This window comes from Nicotiana tomentosiformis, chromosome 8 (assembly GCF_000390325.3).
Source record: "Nicotiana tomentosiformis chromosome 8, ASM39032v3, whole genome shotgun sequence".
NCBI classification, from domain to species: Eukaryota; Viridiplantae; Streptophyta; class Magnoliopsida; order Solanales; family Solanaceae; genus Nicotiana; species Nicotiana tomentosiformis.
In genome coordinates this window covers 60,063,775-60,075,175 of record NC_090819.1, presented here as the reverse complement: position 1 = coordinate 60,075,175, position 11,401 = coordinate 60,063,775, and the positions used below count along the sequence as shown (strand labels likewise).

The 11,401-nt window shown below is 37.1% G+C and overlaps 1 protein-coding gene across 2 annotated transcripts; it reads right to left on the bottom strand.

The window, feature by feature from the left end:
* Window positions 1-3,537: 3,537 nt before the first annotated feature.
* Window positions 3,538-11,191, bottom strand: LOC104111647 (gamma-tocopherol methyltransferase, chloroplastic). 2 transcript variants are annotated; one of them, XM_009621391.4, is made up of 7 exons: window positions 10,650-11,191; window positions 9,207-9,376; window positions 8,625-8,729; window positions 8,330-8,533; window positions 8,090-8,192; window positions 7,896-8,002; window positions 3,538-3,898 (listed from the first exon to the last, which is right to left on the bottom strand). In XM_009621391.4, exons 1-6 carry the CDS (start codon window positions 11,062-11,064, stop codon window positions 7,899-7,901), a joined length of 1,101 nt encoding a protein of 366 aa, XP_009619686.1. In that variant the 5' UTR covers window positions 11,065-11,191; the 3' UTR covers window positions 3,538-3,898; window positions 7,896-7,898. The 2 variants fall into 2 exon arrangements, with proteins under 2 accessions (XP_009619686.1, XP_009619685.1); XM_009621390.4 differs by having other exon boundaries at window positions 7,900-8,002.
* Window positions 11,192-11,401: the final 210 nt, after the last annotated feature.

Genomic DNA, 11,401 nt, shown 5'->3' with positions numbered 1-11,401 from the left:
TGTCATTTTCTAGTAGTGTAATATATCGTGTTGTTGTGACGTTAGCACGTGTGAAATTATTATGTTGATTGATTGTTGTTATGCGGAGCATAAGGGTGGCATCTCACTATTGTCGTTATGTGAAGCATAAGGGTGGCATTTCCCTGTTGATGATGATGTGGAACGATAAGGATGGTTATTGTGTTATTGTCAGGGCGGAGTGATACGGGTGACTCTCGGAGTGATACGGGTGGCTATCGGAGTGATACGGGTGGCTATAGGAGTGATACCGGTGGCTATTATGTTAAATATTTGGGCGTAGCAATAAGGGTGGCTATTATGATGTTATCAATACAAAGAGATAAGGGTGGCTATGTCAGGGATGATATGTGATGGCCTGAGGGCATTATGTTGATGATATTCATGTGATGGTGTAATTTTTCCTTGTGTATGGCATGCCCCTTACGTGACTTGTTGTGTTGCTTTCAATGAGCTACTCGATGTCTTTGATATAACTTGTTGACTTGGAATGTGATAGTACACTCGCACAAGCATGCACCGTAGCATGCCACTTATACCAATTCAGGAGTATGAAACTTGACATTCATTGATCATGCCCATGTATTCTTGTATTATCTGCTTCCATTGTAATATTGAGCATGTGACCACGCTGGGAGATTGTGCAATTGAGCATGTGATCACATCGGACGGATTGTGATAGTGAGCTCGTGTCCATGCCGGGCGGATTTATGATATTGAGCATGTGACCATGCCAGGCGGATTGTGATTATGAGCCTGCGACCATGCCGGGCAGATTGAGATATTGGCACGTAAGTTGTCCGTGCGGTGATGATTAAAAATATGGGCACGAGGTGTCGTGAGCGTATGATTCGTGATTTGGGACTCGCGACTTGTGATTATGAGATGAGGCATCTCGAAGTAATTTCGTTGTGAGACTTGTGTTAGAACTGCTTGATTAATTGGTTGCTATTTGTTTTCCTTATTTGGTTTCAATGGTACTTTAACGGTGTTCTTAATACTTTACTGTTTATATCACATGTTGATTCTTGTTGCCATTTACTGATTCCTGCTTTCATTATTAGCTTTATACTTTTATACTGCACAGGTTATTTTGACTAGTAGGTGTCTTGACTTGTACCTCGTCACTACTCCACCGAGGTTAGTCTTGATACTTATTGGATACCGACCGTAGTGTACTCATACTACACTTCTGCATATTTTTGTGCAGATCCAGGTATTGGAGATTTCGTACTCAGGCAAAGTTAGCTTCTTGATCGCGAGGATTCAAGGTAGAGCTGCTTGGTAGTCGTCGTCCCTTGGAGTCCTTTCCTTTTCTATTGTACTGTCAGTTTGTTATCCGAACATTATTGTATTTCGATTTTTGAGATCTTTCTATGTATTCAACTAGAGTTCGTGACTCTGTATTACCTAGTCTTGGGAGGTTGTTGTGGTTATTGCCGCGTAGGCTTGTTTCACATTTATTTCGGTTTTTATATTAAACTCTGTTTTAAAATATCATTGTTAAACTGACTTAATTGTTATATGTAATCGGCTTACATAGTTTAGAGACTATGTGTCATCACGACGCCTAAGGCGGAATTTTGGATCGTGACACCAAAATACTGGAAATGTCATGATTGTTGAATCAAGGTACACCAATCAATAGTATACCAAGATTGTTGGGTATACTATTTAATGTACTTGAATAAAGTATATTTTGATTCAACAATAATCATGGTATACTATATATTTGAATACCGCTTAATATACAGAAATAAAGTATACCACAATTGACAGTAATCATGGTATAATATGTAGTATACCAACAATATGGAACATAACTCTCCGCACTCGATTGGAAAATCAAAATTGAAGCAGCCAGCTTTTTTTTAATGCCTAAAGTCCAGGCAGGTGATAATACATAATATAAATTTTCAATGTAGATATCTCTTCATTTAGGCACAATGATACCTGATTTCTGACAGCAAATTAGTCTTGCCAAGGTAGAAGACAATTTAAGCATCTCGGCTTTAGCCAAGGCTTTTTCAAGGTTCATTTCTACAAATAAGGTCATAAACTTGCGAATCAAAAAAGGAAGTATCCATATCGATGTACCAAAAAATTAACATGGGTAGACTCCAATTACAAATCCAACAGTGACAAAAAAGGACAGAACCAAAACAATTTCCAGGAATAAAAAACGAACATAAATTTGATCCCGATATTATCAACAAATAATGTCCATTGGAGCAACAACTAGCTGCGTAAGCAAGAAATTTCATCATTTGACTCTAGGGAATGCAGAAGTCGAAACAATAGGACCACTTTGCAGTGAGATTTTGAAGCTTGCGTTTGAGATTGAGTTTTAAAAGTTATTGTGAAAAATTAAATGGGTGTTGTTGAAAGCTGCTTAAAATAGTCCAGTAACATTGATTTTGAAGCTTGAGACGATTTGGGTGAGGATTGCAGTGATTTTGGATCGAAAATAAAATCTAAAATGTAAAGAAGAAGAAGAAGAAGAAGAAGAAGAAGAAGAAGAAGAAGAAGAAGAAGAAAATAGGCAGCGATGGGGCATGGTCGGGTAAATAAGAGAAGACGGGCAGTGAAAGTCATTTTGTTTTGTAATTAAGGCATTTTTGTCTTAAGTTGCTCTGGCGGCGAGCATCCTCCACTTCCAACTAAGAGGTTATGAGTTCGAGTCACCCCAAGAGCAAGGTAGAGAGTTCTTGGAGGGAGAGAGTCGAGAGTCTATCGGAAACAGCCTCCCTCCCCAGACACCACTAATGAAATTATACTGAATTGTTGTTGTTGTCGTCTTAGGCCCTAGTTTAGCGCCTTATTAAATTTAGACTAAAGATGGGCCAGTGTTCAATTATTGGAGGACTATTAGTGCTCTAAATGAATGTATAAGGACGACTTTAATTCTAAATTCAAACAAAAGGGACTATTGCGAGCTTTTTCTCTTATTGTTTTTCCAATTTTTTCTCCATTTTTCACTGTTGACCCATGTTCTTCATTAATTACACTAGCTATTTTAATCTTTTTCTTTTAGTTCTCACAATTACTGTTAATCTGTGCCGTCATAATATTTGAAAATATGAAAATAGAAAACATGAAAATTGCAATCTGGGCGACTAAAGAGAGTTAAAAAAGGAAGGGCACAAATTTTTAGAAGTTCCTCAAATAAATTGCTCCTGTGACTTGTTCATAAACTGGCAGTACCAGAGGTGGGCCAAGAATTTTGACGATTATGGATTCTTAACTTATCTTCTAACCCGCAGCTCAGTTTAATAACTGAGTTCACAATTTAAATTTATATAAATTTTCTAATATAAATACATGATCTAATCAAAACATCAACATACTTTGTAGAAACCAGTATGCAATACGGTTTCAAGAACATGTACGTACTTTGTAGAAACGAACTTTTTTTCTCTCTTTGATTATCATGGCAATTTTCTATCAGCTCAAAGTTAGAACTCATTAACATATAAGCTGAGTAATTCTTTTTAGCACTAGAGACCTTGATCGTTCCCCTGAAGAAACAATGTCAATACTCTTTTACATAATTGGGACAGTACAAAGCATAACTTAACTTTTACGTGTGAGATAGCTATAGAAGTTTTATTATGAACACATTCCACAATATAATAGGTCCTACAGAGATAAGGTATCATCCAACTAAATACTGTAATCAAACTTCAATCTGTTAAAGGATTATTAAAGCTAGTGTAGCCTCCTGAAAATGTCTCTGGTTATTCCAGTTAAGCCAAAGTAATTTCCTCATCTTGCAATCTGGAGTTAAATCAAATGTTGCACTTCCTGTGCCTAACAGATAGTTTAATTTTTCTTCCAAGATCCGTCGAAGTTCATTAACAACAATGGCAAAGCAAAGAATCTGCAGTAAAAAGTCACTAATCAGAAAGTTGCAACCGATTATGACTTGAGAAGAACCCACAGTACAAAGAAATATTGGAAAAAGAAAACAGTCAATAAAGAACACCATGACAGATAATGGATATATGCCATAACCAATTCTCAATATTTTTACTTATATAGTTATATATATCAATCAACTACATAGCAATTCGAAATAAACTGGGGTCGGATAAAAGACTGATTTAGGCAAGCAACAATATAAAGAAAGCAAAGACCGAATGAATAGCTCCGCACCACCTATTGCTGTAGATATAGGAGTACAGGGTGTACTGGGAGAAGCAACATCAATATGTCTCAATTACACATCACTAATTCTGGGTATATAATATTAGCACACTTATTGTGATGACCCAAAAGGGTCATCTTATGTTTTAGAACTCGAATCTGCGCTCTTAAGCCTTAAAAATCTAAATTTTTACCCTCCTCGATTTGCGTGCGCAGTCCGAGCAGGTTTTCGAAAAGCTTTCATGTTGAAAACTAATGAAAATAAGAATTTTTGCCTTAAAAGTTAATTTTAGTTGACTTTGGTCAACATTTTTGGTAAACGGGCCCGGATCCGTGCTTTGACGGTCCCGGTAGGTCCGTATCGAATTATGGGACCTGGGCGTATGCCCGGAATCGAATTCGGAGGTCCCTAGCTTGAGTTATGAATTTTTGATGAAAATTAAAAGTTTGAAAATTATTTATTTTTAAGAATTGATTGATATTTGGCATTGTTAGTATCGTGTTCGTATTTTGGTTCCGGAGCCCGGTACAGGTTCATTATGATATTTAAGACCTGTCTGTGAAATTTGGTGCGAAACGGAGTTGATTTGACGTGATTCGGACGTCCAATTGAAAAAATAGAAATTTTAAAGTGTTCTTGAGAATTTTATTTGATTTGGTGCTAAATTCGTAGTTCTAGGTGTTATTTTGGCGATTTGATCGCGCGAACAAGTTCGTAATGATGTTTTTAGACTTGTGTGCATGTTTGGTTTGGAGCCCCGAGGGCTCGGGTGAGTTTCGGATAGGCCACGGGATGTTTTGGACTTTGAAAATCTGGTATTTTGCTGCAGCAGGTGTTCTGGCATGTCCTTCTTTCGCGTTCGCGAAGGTACTCTCGCGAACGCGAAGAGTAAACTGGGCAGCTGAAGTTTTCTTCTTCGCGAACGCGAAGGCTTTGTCGTGAACGCGAAACGATGGGGGCGTTACCCTTCGCGAACGCAATCAACTCCTCGTGAACGCGTAGTGTTAGGCACACCTGGGGGAGGGTTGGTCGTTCCTTCATCGCGAATGTGAAGGCCAGGGGGGAGTAACCATCGCGAACGCGAGCAGGATCTCGCGAACGCGAAGGCTTGGCAGCCAGTACCCTTCGCGAACGCGACAGTGGCCTCGCGAACGCAATGCACACTGTCTCCCAGTGCATAAAACAGAATCAAACACGGGTTTAAGCCATTTCTTCAACATTTTTCAAGAACCAAACGGGTAGAGGCGATTTTCAAGAGTCATTTTCTTCCCCAAAGTGTTGGTAAGTGATTCTAAACCATTTTCTTTCAATTACCCATTACATTTCTTGAATTATCAACCTAAAATCTAGAGTTTTTATGGTAGAATTAGGGGTTAGGGTAGAAACTAGGAATTTCGAAAAAATTTGGGGATTTAGACCTCAATTTGAGGTCAGATTCCAAAACCAATTATATATTCGGGCTCGGGGGTGAATGGGTAAATGAATTTTGGTCCGAACCTTGGGTTTTAACCAAGCGGGCCCGGGGTCGATTTTTTGACTTTTTGGAGAAAAATTTGGGAAATTTAATTTATGCAATATAATTGATTCCTTTAGCAGTATTTGATATTATTGAGTCATTTTTGAATAGATACGAGTGGTTTGAAGGTGAATCCCAAAGGAAAAGTTGTGATTGAGAATTAAGTGGCCTTCGGAGCGAGGTAAGTGTTGTGTCTAACCCTGACTTGAGAGAATTAGGAACCTTAGATTACTTGCTAAGTGAAATCCATGTGAGCGGCGTCTATGTGAGGTGACGAGTACTTATGCGCCGCCAATTTACCTGTTTTCCATGTTTCTCTGTTTTTCTTATATTGTCTCTTTCTTATGCCAAATTGCGACGTGTTATACTAGTGATGTTCAATTTATCGTTCTTATCATGTTTACGGATTTTCTGGTGATAATTGAGTTTTTTATTTCAAAGTTGAGATTGATATTATGGAACCAAATGTTGAAGTAAGGTTTGTACTTGTTATTATATCTCCCTGTTATTATTTATGCATTGCATTATGGTAAGGGAGAGTGTAAAAGCACGAAGGGTGATGCCGTGCCATATTGTGAGTGTTAATGCACGAAGGGTGATGCCGTGTCATATTGTGAGTGTTAATGAATGAAGGGTGATGCCGTGCCATATTGTGAGTGTTAATGCACGAAGGGTGATGTCGTGCCATGATATGAGAGCTAATGCACGAAGGGTGATGTCGTACCGTTTCTATTAATTTTATGGTGAGATTGAGAGTAAAAGCACGAAGGGTGATGCCGTGCATTTTTCCTTACTGTATTCATTATTCCTGTTGATTCATGGTATATTGACTGCTCCGGTGATCATTCTGTTGTAGTTCTTTATCTTGTATCCCCCCTCTGTATGTTCCCCTCCCGACAATTTCTTTTAGTTCTTCATTTTTGTTATTTGTATATACACTGTTAAATTGTACAGGTTGATTTGTAGGTGCCTTACCTTAGCCTCGTCACTACTTCGTCGAGGTTAGGCTCGACACTTACCAGTACATGGGGTCGGTTATACTGATGCTGTACTCTGCACTTTCTATGCAGATTTTGATACCGGCTCAGGTTGATCGAGATTTTGTTATTGGTCCGCTGCCCGGAGACTCAAGGTAGATCTGTCGGCGTTCACAGACCTTGAAATCCCCGTCTATCTTTTATACCCTGCTGTTTTCTTTCATTCAGACAGTTGTATTTCTTTCAGACTATTACTTGTAGTAAATTCTAGAATGCTTGTGAATTGTGACTCCAGATCCGGGTGACAGTAATTAATACAGTTTTATGATATTCCGCACTTATTATATTTCATCTTAGTTAATTATTGTTAATTACTGAATGGGAATAAGGAATTGGTTTAATAATTCTCTAACGTTAGCTTGCCTAGCAAGTGAAATGTTAGGCGCCATCACGGTCCCGTCGGTGGGAAATTTCGGGTCGTGACACTTATATATGTTAATCCCAATCACAATCCTCTCTATAAAAGTCAGGCTTCACTTATTACCCAAGTGGACAATTGAAGCCAAAGTCAAAGAGGATATATAAACAATCTTGATTTGATTCCATGAATCAACAACCTACTTGAACATGGAATTGCTTTTATTTGTTAGAGAAAGCCTTTTTGATTTTAGATATCACAAGGAATTTCTTACTTAAATCACTCGATATATTAAATAAGGAAACATCCATTTGAGGAGAAGGAAAATCTAAAATTCAAGTGGCTGGAGATGATTCAAGGAATGCATGTACTAATCAAAGCCTTCTTTTTAATCATTCAGAAGAAATAGTCACCTGCCTCTACCTTCATTTGTACTCTTGAATATTAAGAAAGGAACGACAAGTAATAAACTATCACCAATTGACATCTTCTGCACATGATCAAGGTTTTCTGAATATAATGTACTGAATTGAATGCTGATATCAATTTAGATAGATCACAAGAAGGTTGGTGGCAATACTTAGGCTATCAAGCATTGGTATCTAACAAGTCAAATGGATCTTTTGTTTTGTTATCATAATTGTTGACATTGGCTAAAGCAGAGGTCTCTTTCCAACTGAAAATAAATTTGTGCTAGCTAACTGAAAACCACAAGATATGAATTCAGAGTATTTGCTAGAGCACAAAATAGGATGCGATGAATTCAAGCCTTCTATAAAAAAAAAGGATGATATGAATTGAGAGTATTTGGGGTCTCACTTACTACTCAGGTTTACGGCAAGTGATGATGGCAAATTTGATCAGACCCTTCTTGTATCCTTCAATCATAAGTGGCATTGCAAGTGCAGCTTTGATTGTCTTCCATCCTGATGAGGTACTCTAATGAGTCAATACAGAAAAAAGGGTACCAAAATGTTGCATAAGTACATCTATTTTGGCACAACACAGCTTACCACTGCGTAGGATTGATGTAAAGCCCTTCCATGTCAGTGCAGATTTTATTACTGCTGGCCAAAATGGAGCGACATTCTCAGACCAATCTGCTGCCTTGATATCCTGCCATAGTAGCCACAAGATTTTTTGCCAAGAAATAATATGTCATTGAGAATACTTGGACTGGATCATGATATAAACTTATGAAATAGAAAATGGAACGTGTATCAAGTGGATAGCAGCTAGTAGAATTAATTTACCTGAAGAGAGTTAGATTGAAGTAACTTCACATAATCAGCAGTGGAACACCATGCAGGAAGATAGAAGGATTTACATATCTTATTTAACAACTCTTTCTCCTCTGGAAGCAGAGATTCCTCTGAAGGGGAAAGATCCCTGTGGCACCATGTCACAAGTATGATTGTGCCTCCTGGTGCTGCCACTCGAGCTAATTCGCCAACAAACTAACAATTAAGGAAAAGGAGTTTAGAAGAAACTCTATAGCAACAATTAGCCAGTGAGAAGTTCACATGTTCATGTTCAGATATGATGAACCTTTTGTTTGTCCGGCATGTGTTCTCCACTCTCCATGGACCAAACCAAGTCAAATTGCCCGTCTGGAAATGGCTGATTCAAGGCGTCTGCAACTTGAAAAGAAACCTGCTCATTTGCATTTCAGTTAGTAAAAATTCTAAGTGCAAATATCAATACATTTTGAGGTGTAGGATTGGGCACAGGAGGAAGGTAACCTTTGGCATCAAAATGATATTGAGGGGAAACCAATTAACTTTCCTCTTTATTAGCTTCCTTTAGGAATAAGTCCAGTTATAAGAAGGTATAAGGATTCTGAATAACCAATGCAAAGTTAAGTGTATAACAGCTAATTGAAGAAGTAATCAGACAGCCTAAATATGTTATAACAATTCACTAAACATAAACAAGTACAAGTTTTGCACAATATAAGTAACTTTAAGAAGTCGGTCATTAAACAATGTAAACTATCCTCAGCTCTATGACTCAGTCAAATAGCATTTCTTTTTAACTTGTTCATGAAAAGTTGAAGTGATTTAAACTTCTTAAAAGAAAGCTCCTCATACGTAGTATTTTAAAGCAAAATCTAGCTCAAAAAGCAGATACCTTATCGCCTAATCCTTGAGCAGCAGCAAGAGCTTGAGCCCTCTCGGCTTGTACAGGACTCAACGTGATGCCTTGAGCTGTAGCGCCATATTTCTTTGCAAGGTACCTAGAACTGCCTCCTATCCCACATCCAACATCAACTATGGACCTTGGTTTCTTTGCTGGATCATCTGAAAATTCATGTTAGGAAATTAAGGTATACAAGAAGAAAAGAGGGGTCTATTTCCAGAATTCATAACTACAAAAAAGGAAGCTTAATATATTATAGAGTCTCATCACTCATGGAGATACCTCAGGATTCTGGAGTAGGAAATAAGAGGAGAGCAGATTGCAGGGAGACATCACTTATTAAATGATGTCCTGTCATGCAGCAACAACAACTACTATGCCTCAATCTTAAACAAGTTGGGTCGGCTATGTAAATCTTCACTGACCATGTTCCCCATATAAATTTATCTTGCTTCAAACATTTTACAGAATAAAAATAAAATAAAATTTACTAGAAGTTCTCTATATTTTCTACTACCATAAGAATCTCTAATAGGGCTAAAAGACTCCTAAAAAGTATAGGATTTAAAGTACACGTACATTAACATGAATAAGATAAATTCCCAACTAATTGGTATTACCCTATCTTTCGCTAAATCTGCATTGATTCAAGAGATTGTAGGTATATCGAGACAACTTCCTTTCATATGATTAAAAATGATCACATTCTCCCGAAGGTGCAATATATGGGGTAAAAAATACAATAAGCACTCTCCATTTCCTCATCGTACAATCACAAAATTGGATCCAGTTGACATGAGAATGAGCTATTAAACAAATCCTTGTATACAGGTCATATAGCAATTGTCAGATTCTTGCATCATGTAAGATAGCACAAATAGCAAAAAAGCAGAGTTAATCTTTGCAAAAGTGACAAGTAAACTTACTCAATATTGCACAACCCAAAATCGAATATATGGCCCATAGAGACATAAAACAAAATCCAAATAGGTATTTCCTTAACAAACAACACAGTCAATGTTTGTAGGTTATAACAGGACATCACATTTAGCTGTTACTCTGTTACTATCAATAGTATTCAGAACTGAAACAAGAAAAGAAGTTAAGCCTTTTCCCCATAATCTAAATACATATTGTACCCTTCACCCCTTTTGTCTTCAAAACTTGTGTTTCCCAATTTCTTGGACACAAAGTCAAAGGCCTTTCCTTTTTTACAAAAAAATCCAACCTTTTAACTTCCTCGTCAATAACAACAGTAAAAGGGTCTAAAACCAGGGACACATTTCAAGATTTTAAGTAAAAAACACAACTATATATATTCAGATTAACAATAATATTATATTCTTCAGAACTTTACAACCAAATATATATATAGCTCAATTCAAGTCGAAGGCGTGCTGCGCAAAACTATCAAAGAAAAAGAAACCCATTTACCAGAAACAGAAGCAAAACGTAGAGACTCTTCAATCATACGGATCTGAGCAGCACGATGATCAGAAAGTGAAACAGATGATTGAGGTTCATAAAATCCATGATGCATATGGTCACCCCAAATATCTTCCCAAATCCCAGATGACTCATCATATAATTCTGCAATTCCTTTTTTCAACTCCTGTTGATTCTGTACTTCAACTTCTGGTGATGACACAGCATTCATTGCAGCAACACTAGTCATTCTTCTTCTTGTTCTAGTGTTACTATTATAAGTTCTAACAGTTCTTGTTCTTTTTGTTTCTTTGATACTGTGAATCTGTAGCAACTGGGGTTTATGGAGAGTGAAGATAAGGGAAGAGGGACACGTGGGGTTAAGTGATTGGATAGAAGAAGCAGAATAGCAGGTGCTGCTCATCTTACTATAATAATATATATAGAAAAGTACAGCAGTGACTTGATGATTGAATGAATGAAGGAGAAAAACAATGGCAATTGGCAAAGAATTGTTTTTTATTTACAACAAGAAGATTGGAGTTTCGAGAAGAAATGGGCTGCCCAATGGAAATGGGAGACGATTTTTTTATTTTTTTATTTTTTGGTATTGTCATTTTTAGCTCGCGTCAGAAATTATTTATATTTGTAGTCGAAAAAGTGTATAAAACTTGTATAATTTTTGTATATAACATACAGAATATATATATATACAAAAAATATATATATTTTTTCAAAAAATATATAATTTTATATATTTT